This window comes from Varanus komodoensis, unplaced genomic scaffold, assembly GCF_004798865.1.
Source record: "Varanus komodoensis strain SLA01 unplaced genomic scaffold, ASM479886v1 scaffold22, whole genome shotgun sequence".
Lineage (NCBI taxonomy): Eukaryota > Metazoa > Chordata > Lepidosauria > Squamata > Varanidae > Varanus > Varanus komodoensis.
The window spans coordinates 13,609,651-13,625,802 of NW_025335606.1; the positions used below are offsets into that span (position 1 = coordinate 13,609,651).

The 16,152-nt window shown below is 37.7% G+C and overlaps 1 protein-coding gene across 4 annotated transcripts in view; it reads right to left on the reverse strand.

Moving 5' to 3' along the window:
* The window catches only part of MTMR12 (myotubularin related protein 12), a 54,787-nt gene that overhangs the window by 21,397 nt on the left and 17,238 nt on the right, over window positions 1–16,152 (reverse strand). For 3 of the 4 annotated variants that reach the window (XM_044431187.1, XM_044431188.1, XM_044431189.1), the window contains exons 2-9: window positions 16,009–16,063; window positions 12,256–12,392; window positions 11,098–11,170; window positions 9,987–10,117; window positions 7,161–7,254; window positions 4,683–4,806; window positions 1,302–1,377; window positions 283–389 (exon numbers count right to left, since the gene is read on the reverse strand). In XM_044431187.1, the coding sequence (XP_044287122.1) occupies window positions 283–389; window positions 1,302–1,377; window positions 4,683–4,806; window positions 7,161–7,254; window positions 9,987–10,117; window positions 11,098–11,170; window positions 12,256–12,392; window positions 16,009–16,063 (797 nt within the window). The remainder of the gene's footprint in view (window positions 1–282; window positions 390–1,301; window positions 1,378–4,682; window positions 4,807–7,160; window positions 7,255–9,986; window positions 10,118–11,097; window positions 11,171–12,255; window positions 12,393–16,008; window positions 16,064–16,152) is intronic. The other variant, XM_044431190.1, reaches the window with a different exon arrangement.

Consider the following 16,152-nt stretch of genomic DNA (forward strand, 5'->3'; position numbering starts at 1 on the left):
ATCAAAGGGGAAATGACATCTTCCTCTGGTACATCTCTGAAGTAAAAACAAACTCAGAGAAGACTTCATTAGTCCTAACTCTGGTTCTACGTGTTTAATATACATTTTTAACCAATTTCTGAAATTCTGGAGGAAGACCAAAAAATCTTAATGTTGCAAAGATAAATTTAGTTCTAATCTCCCCCCATCCTTTCTCCAACAGTGTGGTTTTGATGTTTTTGTACGGAACAATAAAATAGAAATATTTTAAAAAGCAATGAAGAGAGATCAACTATTACTGACCCATCCAAGAAATGTCTATGCATTTGTGAAGCATTATCATCTTGTTCTTTGGGGAAAGTAGACATCTTGAGAAGAGCAGCACCATTATGACAAGACCAACACCAGATCTGCAACATACATTTACAGAAAGCAGTCAGTTATATGAGAGGGACATTACTTTTCTTATGAAGAGTGCTTGCAACTTTCAGTCTGTAAATTTTCACTTAGATTAAATGTGTTTATTAAACCACTCTAGCATGCATGAAGATGTTCTTTTTGGAGCAGCTAACAAGACTGCAATAGCTTCTAGATGAAAATCAATTAAACTGGTTTGAAATTAAGTGTTTTCTTTCAGTATATCATGGTTTGGAAGATGATATTGAAGGTCTGACTCACATGTTCCCTCTCTACTCGCCTCTTTGTTTTTGCAAGCCACAACCCTATTTCAGGTGTTCTATTTCTGAACATATGAGGAGAGCAGGGACAGACAAATCAACACATTCCTACCCCAGCATTGCCATTCTTGTTGCTTTCTATGACTTGGAGGTAAATATCTTTACTGGGGAGCTCCTGCAAGTAGGGTAGGCTTTCTGCTGCAGATGTTATCTTTCCAGTTTGTGCAGAGTGATGAGGACAGTGATGAGAGAAGAAGCTAATGTGCTCATCTTTGCTTTTCCCACAATGTCTTCTGATTCTACACTTGAGTAGAATATCTGAATATGGCAACAGTTCACCTCCAAACCAAAACTGAAAACTCAGCTTAGACCATATTTTCTGATCTACTGCATATAGAAAGATGACATTGTCCATATTCTGTAATACTAATTTCATGCTTGCACAAGTATATAGAAATATATATAACTTAAAATTAAAGATACATACCTAATATTCGGTTGTTTAGCCTGTCACCTAACTTGCTTCACCTCTGTTCTTAAAATGCACTCAGCTGAATTATTTATCAGATTCTCAGTTATATGGGAGAAAGCCTAGAATTCAATAGATGCTTGGAAATCTATTCACACTTGCTACAATATACTCACAGGAATTCCTCTTCCTTGATACTGCAAAATGCACTCTTCAGAGACAGCCATGGGAACAACAAAGTATGCTGGCAATCTAAGAAAATGAAGTTTAATAAATTTAACTCTAAGCATGCACTTACTAAGCTGAAGTTTACAGGAGCTTTACATTTTAAAATATTTTTTCTTCAACTTTACCTCATTTCTGTCTCCACATAACAGTGGTGGGGAATGGAGAGAGAATTGCTGCACTTGAACACAGATGTAATTCAACACTGAAGTGAGAACTACAAAGCATTCAAAGAACAGGAGATTCACAGAACAGAAACTATTGCTAAAGGGAAGAGAGAGGCCTTTGCTTTTGCTTGCTATTTTAAGGCTCCATGCACACTTTAACTGTGGTGAAAGGAAGTGTCTGGCTTCTAGAAAAAGACTTCTCAAAAAGAAAGCACTGCAGATATTGACTGGATTTGTACAATATGTTAAACCATAAGACACAGTGGTTTAGCATGATGTCTGAACTGAGGCATTTCTAATGGTAGGGTTTATTAAGTCCACCACTGTGCTGTCCAAATCCAGACAACAAAATAGGCCATGATCAAGTCAAAAAAATTGACAGCCACTTGGCAAGAGCAGCAGAAAGACATGCTGCTCTAGCCAAGGGCCCAGTGGGCAACTGCCTTTCCTAAGCACCCTGAAGTGCCAAAGCAGCATTTAGGAACATTCGGAAAAGGCTTCCTCCATCCTGCTAGCAGTGCATACTTCAAAACTTGTGCAACCATGTAAACAGGCTTGTCTCTTAAAATTAGAAAACTTATGCTCCTCCTGGGGTTTTCCTCAGGATTTGCCACTTCCCCAAGATGCTATTCAGAGTAAATTACAAAACTGAAAAGGCAACTGAAACTTCATAGCATCTCAAATAAACCCTGGGGATTCTTGCCTGGTAAGGGAGCAAATTGGGGGAGTGTTTCCCCAAACACTTTACAGGTTCTTGAGGGGTCCTTTTAGGGAAGACTATCTGCCTCTGCTACCCACACTGAGTGACAATAGCCCAGGGCCACAAAAGTAGCCACCAACAAACCCTGCCCTGCAAGTTTTCTGCTATAAAGAATGCCATGTACACCTTTTTAAAATAGTTAAAAGTGATTAGCAGTGAGCTAAAAAGTTATATGTATTGTGCCCATAACTTTCCAACTTTGTAGCCCACTACTACTTCAGAATTTTTAAAAAGTAGTATATAGACAGCACTCTTTATAAACAAAAATAAAAAAGTCAAGCCACAGCAAATACTAAATGGCTTGCTGAAGCTCAGGGGGTATCTCTATCCTACAGAAGTGTTTTTTGAAATGCAGGAAGCTGAAGAAGGGAAGAGACACACAACTCCTGTTGTGCTTTATCACCTGTCAGGTGAAGAGGAATGTTAAAATGCATGTTTAGAATTTGCAAGGGGCTTAACATGTTAGATGGAAGGATCACATCTTTAGCAGTCAATGGAATAAAAAATGCTAGCTATAGTTTCACCCTTCCAAATTTGTACTTTCTCCCATTCTGCAGTTGTTTATGTAGAGAGAAGGATGCAGAATGGCATGTTCCATGGTCAATCCAGCTGTGGTGGTTTGACTCAAATGGTCTGGGGGGCTAAGTACAAGGGAAAGGCAAGAATTGGAAAAAAATCAGTTGAAAATTCGACCTGTTACGATTATAATGCTTTGCTGTGGGCTCACTCTGTGTTAAATGAAGTTCAAAAGTAGTATGTTGCAGTGAAGAATGATATAAAATTAACGCTTTCCTTGCTATCTGTTTCTGAAATTCTTAGATGAATTATTTGGCTACTAAAATGGGCTCAAGTGAGGTGGGTGGGGTGGGTTAATTCTAGGAACAGCCAGTCTGCACTAAGGTGAACCAACCAACTTCTCAAACTAATATGCAGACAAGATTGCAATTAGCCTCCCATTTACACACCTGTCTCAATTTTGTGACATTTTTCTGCTAAAGGTGTACAAAGCATGTACAAAATTATTTTTTTATGAAATGTAATACTCAAACATATATTCTCATTTTTCTTTAATTTGTAGGTTGATGCAGAAAGAGAACAGCACAAATACTGAATACTAACATGGAATGGAAAGAGATCTCTCCACCTTTGAAGAGACAGCAAGGAACTGCCAATTACAATTCCTGCTTAGCAGAGAAGCCAAACATCAGACTTCTGCCCATGAACAGGATGTTTCTTGGTTTGCAGCACAGATTCTCAGGATTAAAAACAGCACACAAGCCTTGAAGAGGCCTGATTCTGAAAGCGATTAATTTTAACTGCATTGAAATAGGACACACTATGTACCTCACTGTAAAGGCTCAGAAAGCATTGCCAGCATTTCAGTAACATCCACCTGCTTATACATTTTCTACTTAAGTGATTTCATGATTGTAATCACTACGGAAATTAATCCTGCCAGTCCTGCTGCTGCAACAAACTCTCAAGCCAGGAGTCAACCTTTTTGGCCATGTGCAAGTATCTGGGAATTTCAGCAAGTGATGTGGGCAGCTATCTGTCATGGTTAATGATTTTAGGTGGCATTTTATTCAGACAAAAATGTTTTTGTCCCTGGACACTGTAATCATTCCTTAATAAAGAACTATCAAATGCAGCTAATTGCTTGTACTGCAATACAGCTAATGTTTCTTTTAAATAGGTGCTTTGGCCATGTCCAGTAATTATCTCTTTTGAAGGGAAGCTTATTACATCAATAAACTTTGTACTGAAACAGCTCTTAATAGTGATGTACATTATCTTTGCTTGTTTCATGGAAATTAAACTGTCGGCATAAATGCATTTTCTGAACTTTTTTGATAACAAGAATACTGATCTTACAACATTATAACTAGCATTGGAAAGATGAACACCTTGTATAATGCAATGGATTGAGAGCTTTACCATGCTTTCAATATTCATATGTGGCATATAAATGCCATCTTCAAATGGATACTTAGCATGTTATTTGGTCAAATTTTGTTGAGACTTATGTGTATTTCATAAGAAATTGTGTATTTCATACAAATCCATGCATGTACATTGAAAAAACTTGTTTTTAAATGGGAAGCTGACTGGCACCATGTTGAAGACAGTTCCATGATATGAGGTATGTGGCTCTGCTGCTGGCATAATGGATATACTGAAAGCAAGATATTTTCTGACAAGGAAAATTGCCTTGGATGTGCCTTATTTTTAAAGGATTCTGTTCAAACAGCTTAAGGGCAGCCAAACTACCTTGTCAATTACCAATTATTACTATTCAAAGGAATCTGTTCATAAAACCAGTTTGTTGTATGGATTATTTGAACAATGGAATACTAGTATACATTTATACATGTAAACTATACAAATAAAGACTGCATTCCTACCTCTTAGAGATTTTGTAGCCTTCATTGGCACTCATTGCTTTGAATTTTAGGTTTCCTTTGGTACGCTCCAACTCTTGACGCCAGTCCTTAATAGAATCAAACATCATTGTTTGAGTCTTTATTTCTGTTAAAAAAACCAAAATGGTTAGATTTAGCTATTCTTAATTCTTCAAGCGGGTTTTATGTCTTGACTAAAAACTTAAAGTAATATTTGGAATGGTTAGTTTAATACCATGGACCCACTAGAAAGTTTGTTTATATAGTTATCTTTTTTAAATTTTGGTGTTTGATGGTAGAAATTAGCACTGAGATGTTTCCAAAAAGAAACATCACTTCATACAATGTCCACAACCCAAAGCACATGCTCCCAAAATTTTGGTGAAACTTGCAAGGAAATTATTGCTTGTCCATGCACAACATTTCATTTTGAACTATTCTCAGATCCTCAATCTGCTTTTCTGTCTCAAAACAGTTTGAGGAACAGTGTATGTATTTGACCAAGCAAGCATTCTAAAAAGTAAAGTGCAGAAAATTCACATGCATGTGTGTTCCTTTGTATTGTGATTTATACACACTTCACTACTCTGGCTTACAATCTGTTTACACCTTTTGGAATTGGAGAAGCATTACAAACATTAACATGAAACACTGATTTTATTCAAGTGTTGGATATGCAACAGCATTAACTAGCATCTATACATCTATAATACAGATCTTACACAAGATCACTACAGTTATCCACAATGTATGAGAGAAAAGCATTTGATGAGAGATTTTCATAAATAGTAGTATGCAGTGTCAAAATTCTAAGAGAACGTAGTCGTAAGTAAAACAAAATTCAGTTTATAAGAGATAGTCATCATGCTTCTCAGAATAATTTCTTCAATTACAGTGTTGCTTCATTACACAATTAGAATGTATCATTCGATCTACTCAAAAATTACAAGGAAATACATAAGCTTTTATCAGACACTGGTCTGCCAAGAATCTCAGAGAGACTGGAAAAACTACATTTTATGGTTGTTTTATATCTAACTCTTTCCCTCCACTGAAATAATCCCTATTTGGAAAGCACATTCTTCCCATGATTTATTATGTATAAGGCATTTTGTTTTGCTATAAGCATAAAGATCAGGGTAACCCAAAACATAATAGGACACTGCTAACTATGAAAAGGACTAATCATGCAGGTATGAAATCATGGAGGGAATTCGTCTATGGAAGGAAAAGAAACTGTCCTTGGAATTCTAACAGATTGATCTTGTCTTTCCTTTAACTCAGTATTTACATATCAGAAGGATAAAAGTCAGCAAGTAGAATAAAATGCACGAGTGAAGACAGGCCAGGGACTATCGGAAGCAGAGTGTGAAAGCTTTTGACATCATCATGAAGCATCTGTTCTGACAATTTCAGGGTACGACCAAGATGACTACCTATTCTTAATTACACTATTTATAATTACATTTCAGGAAACTCTTTTTTAAAAGTAGCATCAGACTAAAGAAAGCAGCTGCTGCAATAATGCGTTTGGAAAGGATCAGGCAAGGTATGAATTTTCCAGAGTTTCTTCCCCAAAATGTGTGGGCAGAGACTTGGCACAGCCCAAAATATCACATAAGTAAAACAATGTTTTGGTATAAATTGTGCTTCTATTGCATGTGTTTATCGTACTTCACTTTGGCAAAAATCTAAAGTTTGGGGAGTGCTCCTTACTATATGCCTGATACAAAAGGTTAGTAAACGTCTGGCTGTTATCTATGATATTTGGGTACATAATCTGACACCTTGGTTAACACCAATGCCTTATTCTCACAAAAACATTTGCCAAATGGGCAATACATTTAAATTTAAAGATGTAGATAAATCTTTATCCTTCTTCCCTACGTCCCCACAGCTTGGCTTGATCTCAACACAGTAAACAGCTACATTTTCTTTATTATTGATCAGGCTCCAGAAGTGATGGCATCTATCCAATACTACACTTATTTCAGTTTGGCTCCTGACAAAACAAGAGTATTTTTCTGCAGAATTTTCACTCTGAATAAGACAATTTTGTGTCTGTCTTAACACAGCCACTTTCCGCTCTCAACTATGTGTTATTTATCAAATAAGAAGCCCATGCATAAAGAATGAGTTTTGCCATTTCCCCTCAAATTCATATTGTTCTTACCAAAAATTCAGACAATTCAGTCACTACAAAAATTAGTGTATTTTTAATTAAAGACTCAACACCCCCCCCCTTTTAAGGGTTGAACCTTAAGCAGATGTCTACTAAAGCACATCTCTTTGATACCGCACAGATAAGCATTATCTCACACCTGCACATAATTTGTAATAAAACCCACCTTACTACTTCGCAGAAGGATACAGATGATCAAGCTAACTATTGTAAGAAGCTGGTCTGGTCTGCTGTATGAGTTATATAGCTGCTCTATTAAGAACCAAAGCATACAGAGACAGAAAATTGCATATGCTCACCTGTAGCATTTGGTACAGCTGTTGCATAAGAGAATAGAAACAAGCGTTTAAACAGCTTAGGAGTCTGCGTTTGATGAACAATGCCACTGACGATCTAAGAAAGGATTAACAATTCAACACACTCATAAATCAGAACAGGTATTAGCCAGAAGAAATGAACAGTTAAGATCCTGTAAGACTGGCACACAGTCTGCTCAACCAATATAGCTTTTCACTCTTTTAATGAGCTCCATGTATCCTTCCCCATTACTATGGACAATTGCTTGTAGGGGATGGCCTCTGATCAATGTATTGTTTATAGTTCTATAACAGCAACACCAATCAAGGCTACACCATCAACATTATAAAATAGATGAGCCCCCATATGCCTTTAGTAAGAGTATATTTTAGTGTAATGTTAGTATTATGTTTAAAAGGAACAGAAATTCTAGTATGTACAGAAATGCCACAACCGAGACATGGTTTGGCTGCATGCTAGTTATATTCCCTTCTCTTTCTTCTATGTAATGGTTTCTTCTATGTTAAGGACATTCCAATCAGGCAAATTAGTCAATGCAAACTAGGAACTAAAGAGAGAATCAAGGCAAAACTGCAAAACATTCCTATCATCCAAATATTGTCTGGGTTGTGGTGCCAAAACAGTTCGGACACAAGATTCAAGTATGGCCACAGGAGTACACATGTCAGAAACCATACAAAGAAAGTCTCACCATTATGTAAATACAAAGTCAGTTCCAAGACAATCACTGAAGGGTTTGCATGCTTAACAACAATTGGGAAGGGGCAATTTTTCAAATTAAGACTCAGAAAACTACTTAATAGTTAGCACCCAGCAACTTAGGATGCTCTCTACTTTCCCTAAACTGGAGATCTGTCAGAGCTTCAGGAAAATACATGCACCAATTCCATGGTTATTCCTATACTCTTCTGTAAGCAGCCACCAGAGGCAGTGGAAATTAGGCCTTTCTCCTTCCCCAGTACACACTATTCCTCCCACAATTAAAAAATTATGGAGCTAGATCTCCATAAAGAAAAAAACTAAGGAAACAAACTGCTCCACTCACAGGAGAGTATTTGTTGATATAAGGTGGACACAATCAATGATGAAAGGACTGAAAATTACAACAAACCTATGTCTAAAAAATTTTATAAGCCATCCCCAGCTACTACCCATGTGCACCAGTTGCTAGGGAACTTGGGCAGGAGGATGTTGTTGTACCCATATTCTGTATGTGGGATCCCATAGACAGCTGGTTTGCCACTGTGTGAACAGAAGGCTGGACAAAATCAACCACTTGTTTAATCCAACTTGGTGGTTCTTATGCAATGTCAACTGTACTTGCTGCTAAAGATGGTCCCTAGTAAAGACAACAAATGCAATTTGTATTCGGCTTAATCTCAAATATTTCCTCATTAAGGTGATTATGTTAACACTCTCTGAAGGAATCAAAACTGTATGGTGCTTTTAATTGTGATAACAAATGACCCATAACAATATAAAACTGTAGCAAATATATTTGTCATAGATCGATATTGCATTTGAGAGTGAAAACTTTCACCATGTACTACAGTTTGTCTGGATACACAAAGTGTGCCTCCAGTAAACTGGTCTTATCATACCAAAAATGGTGTAGAAAGGGTCGCTTCCATCATTCAGGTTTAGCTTGATTGCTTCTTCCAACAGAAAGTTGCTCCAGAGAAACTCTACAATACCTTATGGGCAGAACTCAAAATGTTCTTAAACACAAGTTCCAACTTTGCAGAGACAATAGGAATATGGGGATAGAAAGAAGACATCCTTTTGTACTCAAGATTTTCTCCTGCAAATGCTTCCCATCCTCAAGTAGGTTTACTTTGACTTGGTGCACACAGCTTAGCAAGGATATCCAGCTTGTGTGGATTGTCACCCAAACTCAGGATGTTTTCCCTGGGGTAGCCTATTTTCCAACCATCCTATGACCCCACAATGGATTGTAGCATAATCCAAAGCTGGTACAGTGAGTTTAATATGGGTTGTAGAGCCACTTGGTAAGAGTGGGGAAAAAATGCCTGTGCCACTCACTTTTCATAAACTTGCCAATGGCAACCTTTTCACTGATCCTGAAATGGCACTTTGGAAGGACCGTCACTTGTTCCCTAGCATTTTAAGCGCCTCAGAAACGTGCCACTGAGGTCATAATTTTGTTTAAATCATCATCTTATTGATCTTTCAAAAGCATGCACTTAATATGAGCACTGAAAAGACAAGATTGCCTCTCAGCTAATTTGTATAGCTGCAAAGCACTGGAGAAGGGAAAGAAGGGACCTGGTAGCACAAGTGAGAAGTACAGAAACTAAGGGAAGAAAGGCAAAGAAGTGCACCAACGTTAGCGGGGAGACAATATCTCAGCTTTGCGATGTGATTCTCTCAGTTTTGTGTTGAATTGATACTTCTCAGTGTTTAACACCTTTTCAGCACTTCCAGCTACTACAGAAAGAGGAGATACTACCATCCCCATTTTTCATGGCTCCTTTTCAGAACAGTTACTCTGGTGTCCTGATAGTATTTAAAAAATGTACAGAAATGTAATGGCTGAGAAGTAAATGGAAGGAAAGTCAGAGCATCTGCAGTAACTGTTCCACTTGAGCCCAGGTTATGGAATTAAAAATGGCCTTGAGGCAGGACAGTTAAACATTTTCCTCATGTCCATCGACTGTCCCATTCAAGCATTACCTTGAGTTTTACCCTATTACTACGAGGGGAGAACATAAATCATCCTGTTCATTAAAGCCCCTCATTGAAAGGTTTATTTTTTTAAAGGGGGAATTAAGTGAGGCTATAGTTACCCTTTTAACTTCTTCCTCCTTGGTGTATCTCAAACAGAAGTGAAACACTCTGAGATCTTTGCAGTAAATTATTATTGTCTCTGGGTATTTTCTCAGTTGACCATATAGAGATTTCTTTTTCTCATCATAAACTACAAGAAAAACCTATATGTTAATTTTTAACATTTCTTCAGGCAGAGAGTCATCTGTCACTCTTATCCAGACAACCAGTAAGATAAACACACATATAGACACCCCCACCTGAAGAGTGAAATCTACCCATTTTCCCAATAATTTAGGTTACAATTATAATGACCATAGCTGGAGCTGAAAAGAAATGTACTATCATCTTGATATAGAGAATGGAAAAACCAAAGAGGCTTATCTTGCCAAACAAGACTTGGGGACTATTCCTGATATTGGAACATAGGTTTTATAGTGAGCACAGAGTTCATAGGAACATACACTTTCACTGAAGGATTTGTGAATCTTATTCTTGGTTTGGGTTACCAATGATGCATTTAGATTTCTAGTACTATTTTGTCATGCCACCATGTAAAGTGCAAATATTTTCCTTGAGTATGATGTTTTTGTCATCCATAATTCTTGTATGAAGAATCACCTATGCCCAAGCAAAGAAATCTGCATTCTTTCAACTAATACCTTCAATTTTAGAATGGTATTTTAAAACGTTTGCATATACCTTGAAGGATATTTACAGTAAAATTTAATGTAGACAATTCAACAAAGCTGGAAACAGAAAGAGGAAACCAAAAGGAATTAGGCAGGAAGAAATGTGAGGCACAGAAACCATCTAGACAATTCCAGCTTTGAGCCTACAGCAATTTTGTTTGAAACCTTCCAGAGGGTTTCTCCACTTCCTGATTTTCTCTAGATAATACTTTCTGGGATTGTAGTCTGCTGTTTCAGATAGATCGTAGTCAAGAAAAATAGAAGATCTTTTAACTTAGTTTATGCTTAGTGTCAGTACATTTAGTGAATGATAGAAAACCTGTATGTTATTCCAACACATCCAACATTGCAAAATTTAAAAACAGATCTCTCATCAAGTTAGACAACACTAAACTGGTTTCATAGACATCAAACAATCACAACAAATTTGCCAGCCTACCTCCATAAAGCTGATCTACACATTGAAGAGTGATGTCATTTTCCCCAACAATTGCATTCTTGAATTGTGGTTCCTGAAGGAAGGAAAATGCCTTAGAGTTCCCTTAACAGAGCACCATAAGAGCCCGCTTATTAATAGATTTAGACCAACATTCACATATCATCTAATCTGAAGCAATTTCTAGATCCAATTCAAATTCCTCATTTTGATTTGGATCCTTGGATCCAAAGGTGTCCTGCTGACTACCACCATCTTGTATTAGCTACAGTATTATCCACAAAAACAGACCTTTCCTGAAAGGGAGATTGGTAGCATTGTATCTGTTACCAAGAGAGATTCATATAACCTTGCATATTACATTTATGCAAGACTTTAAAAATATTCAGATTGCCTTGTTAGCCAATTTTAAGAGCTGCCTTCCTCCTATGCCTTACCATGTTATAGGTATTAAAAGCTTACTATGTTGAGTTGCTGTTCATTACTTAATTTTAAATTTGCTTTTATTACCTTGGCAATGTTGTATGTTTCTGCAGAGTTTCAGTATAAAACTTTTAAAATAAAAATTCTATACATGTTTATTCAGAAATCCTATTCACGTTCAAGAAAGTACTTCTGGGTATGTGTGCATAGTATTCCAACTTCATTTTATTTTGTTACTGTGTTACTGAAGTACTTTGTAAAAGTGCCATTCACATACTCTGCCATATTTCCATGGAATATAAGAACCAATTTCAAATCCCTAGGAATGTGGATTTTTAAAATTCTATTCACCTACCACATTCTCGTCATACATTTTAGTTTTGTTTTCCCCGCCCTCAAGTTGCCAATCTAATAATTTGCCACTTTCAAGTGACCAGCAAATGCGAGTACAGCTTAAGTGTGAGTAGAATTCAAATTTCCCTGGATCTAACTCTACACTGTCTACAGGAAACTGTCTACAGGAAACTTTTATAGGCCTACTTAAATATTTTGTATTGACACATTACCTTAACTAGTTTCATCCAACATCAAAGGACAGCTGTAGTTTATCATCTCAATATCTTTGTATCAGACTTCCGTCCATAATGTTCAATCAGAAATGAGAAAATGTATTCTACCGTATGTAATAAATAGGATTTGCTCACAAAGATAAAGCAAAAGTTAATTTTCATTTCTTACATCCTCCAAAGCAGATTCTTCACCAAGGAATGAAATCTTGAAGTTGGTGCATATAAGTTTCCCGTAAGTACCACGATTGGATCCATCATCTTTTATATACTTCAAAACCATGTTTGCTTCACAAAGCAGCAGTTCACCTGATGGAAATTAACATGCTTCTTAGTGAAGAATAATGAAGTATTCCAGTTCTTGCATTCAACACTTCTCAAATTACATTTTACTGTAGCTGCTGAATATAAAAGAACTATATATGTACAAAGTATTTAGATTAGCCACTTGCTGCCAGTATTATTGCTCTAAACTGAATCCACTTTCAAAATTTAAGTCATTACATAATTGTGAACCTTATAAAAGAGACAAAGAAAATACTCTTAAGTACACTTGGCATAATTTTGATTAGAACTGTATTATATGGCTAGAAAATTAAAGATCAGCCCACCAGCAGCAAAACCAAGACCTGAAGCCTTCACTAGGGTGGCATGGTAGTTAGAGCGTTGAACTAGAGATTTGGGTTCCAGTTCCCACACAGCCATGAAGCTCACTGGGTGACCTGGGGCCAGTCACTCACTCTAACCTGAACCAACCTTTAGAGGGTTGATAAAAATGGGAGTGGATAAGTACTTGCAAAAGGAAGTTCTTTGCAAAAGCAAAGAAAGGCAGGATATAAATGCTATGCAGTAATAAATGCAAGGTAGTAATATTTCTTGAATTCTAGTAGTTTCCCAGTACTTGTTCATGATCATATTCATTGAACTCAAAACAGTCGTCATACCACTAGCTGTCTGACATTGGAGATCTATCTTGAAATCTAACATAGGACACCCACTTGGCTTGATGCAAAGGGCAGAGTTCTTTTACCTTAATAGGTGCACAGTTTTTTGGGGGTGAGGCAGGTACAGTTTATAATCTATATTCTACAGTAGCTAAGAATCCTTCTTCTACATGCCTATTAAATGTAAAGGAACTCTCATGGGCACCCTATGCAAATTTCTTCTAAACAATATAATGCTAGTGCCCAAATACTGTAACCAGAATTAGATTCCTGTAATCTAGGAATCTGAATCCAGATTCCTCTAAACAGGAATCACTACAATCATATGAGGGTTCCTCTAACCTAGCACCTTCTTTCTAGGCCAGGGGTCCCTAACAATTTTGAACCTGTGGCACATTTGAAAATTTGAAAAACTGTTTCTGGCACCAACACAAAATGACAAATCAGTGGATTGCTACTTTGGCATCTACCTGTGATACAAAATGATTTTAAGCTGCATCTTATTGAGCAAGAGTGTGTGTGTGTGTGTACACGCACATGCATATGTGTTTACTGGACACTGTAAGATCTCTGATGAAATACAGTTCATGCTTCTTTAAAATATAGATTTTGGCAATGTTCGGTAATTACCTACTTTTGGGGTAGGCAATTAGAGAAATTTTATACTGGAAGACACGGGATAAACATTCACCTTTTACAATGCAATAGACTGAGAACTTAGCAACACATTCAGTAAATGAATAGGTGGCATATACTGTAGATACCAGCTGCAAATACAGTATATCACAGAAGTGAGTACACCCCTCACATTTTGTAAATATTTTATTATATCTTTTCATGTGACAACCCTGAAGAAATGACACTTTGCTACAATGTAAAGTAGTGAGTATACACCTTGTGTAACAGTGTAAATTTGCTGTCCCCTCAAAATAACTCAACACATAGCCATTAAATGTCTAAACTGCTGGCAACAAAAGTGAGTAAACCCCTAAGTGAAACTGTCCAAATTGGGCATTATTAGCCATTTTCCCTCCCCGGTGTCATGTGACTCGTTAGTGTTACAAGGTCTCAGGTGTGAATGGGGAGCAGATGTGTTAAATTTGGTATTATCGCTCTCACTGTCTCATACTGGTCACTGGAAGTTCAACATGGCACCTCATGGCAAAGAACTCTCTGAGGATCTGAAAAAAATAATTGTTGCTCTACATAAAGACGGCCCAGGCTATAAGAAGATTGCCAAGACCCTGAAACTGAGCTGCAGCACGGTGGCCATGACCATACAGCGGTTTAACAGGACAGGTTCCACTCAGAACAGACCTCGCCATGGTTGACCAAAGGAGTGCACATGCTCAGCGTCATATCCAGAGGTTGGCTTTGGGAAATAGACGTATGAGTGCTGCCAGCATTGCTGTAGAGGTTGAAGGGGTGGTGGGTCAGCCTGTCAGTGCTCAGAACATACGCCACACACTGCATCAAATTGGTCTGCAGGGCTGTTGTCCTAAAAGGAAGCCTCTTCTAAAGATGATGCACTAGAAAGCCCGCAAACAGTTTGCTGAAGACAAGCAGACTAAGGACATGGATTACTGGAACCATGTCCTGTGGTCTGATGAGACCAAGATAAACTTATTTGGTTCAGATGGTGTCAAGCGTGTGTGGTGACAACCAAGTGAGGAGTACAAAAACAAGTGTGTCTTGCCTACAGTCAAGCATGGTGGTGGGAGTGTCATGGTCTGGGGCTGCATGAGTGCTGCCAGCACTGAGGAGCTACAGTTCATTGAGGGAACCTTGAATGCCAACATGTACTGTGACATATTGAAGCAGAGCATGATCCCCTCCCTTCAGAGACTGGGCCGCAGGGCAGTATTCCAACATGATAATGACCCCAAACATACCTCCAAGACGACCACTGCCTTGCTAAAGAAGCTGAGGGTAAAGGTGATGGAGTGGCCAAGCAAGTCTCCAGACCTAAACCCTATTGAGCATATGTGGGGCATCCTGAAATGGAAGGTGGAGGAGCGCAAGGTCTCTAACATCCACCAGCTCCGTGATGTCGTCATGGAGGAGTGGAAGAGGACTCCAGTGGCAACTTGTGAAGCTCTGGTGAACTCCATGCCCAAGAGGGTTAAGGCAGTGCTGGAAAATAATGGTGGGCACACAAAATATTGACACTTTGGGCCCAATTTGGACAGTTTCACTTAGGGGTGTACTCCCTTTTCTTGCCAGCGGTTTAGATATTAATGGCTGTGTGTTATTTTGAGGGGACAGCAAATTTACACTGTTATACAAGCTGTATACTCACTACTTTACATCGTAGCAAAGTGTCATTTCTTCAGGGTTGTCACATGAAAAGATATAATAAAATATTTACAAAATGTGAGGAGTGTACTCACTTCTGTGATATAGTGTAGATACTTATTTGTATATTTGTTTTGTTTTGTTTGGAACCTACATGTAATTCCTAGAGTCCTTATGAATTTCACACAAACCTATAGACATATATAAAAAGGGGAAATTAATTTTGGGGGTACCCACAGGTACTATGCTGCAGACCCTAATCTAGGCTGTTCAAGTAGCAGTTTATTGACACAAAAGATGCCTTAGCTACAACACTTTAACTTCTATCTCCACCAGCAACCAGTGAATGCTTAAAGCTGCTCTTTTTTTTTGCTAAGACTGCAGTATGTATCTAGTCAGTCTTTCCACCCTCCCTTTCAAAAGGTTGGGGCCTTGGAAAGAAAATCACTGTTCCTTTAACAGCTATGCTGTCTGCCTTGGGGAGTTTTATTGTTGTTAAAAATGTTTGATTTATTGTTATAAAATTGAGGAAACATCCTGCAAAAAAGTAAAAATGCAGTTAGACAAAGTTTGACCTATGTTCTTTATTTTAAAGCTCAATTCACCTCAGGCTAAGGAGTGTGTGGCATAAAGTATAACTGTAAAAACATTAAAATGATTTTACATCATTGTCTGTTTAACATTACCTGGCAACAAGTGAGGATCTACTTCCTTTTCTGTGGGTTCCCTTACATATACCTCCTATCAAAAAAGGAGAGCATGATATTAGTCAAATAGTAAGGAAAAGAACTTTGAGTTCCAAGTAATAAGTGCATATGTTAATGTCAAGT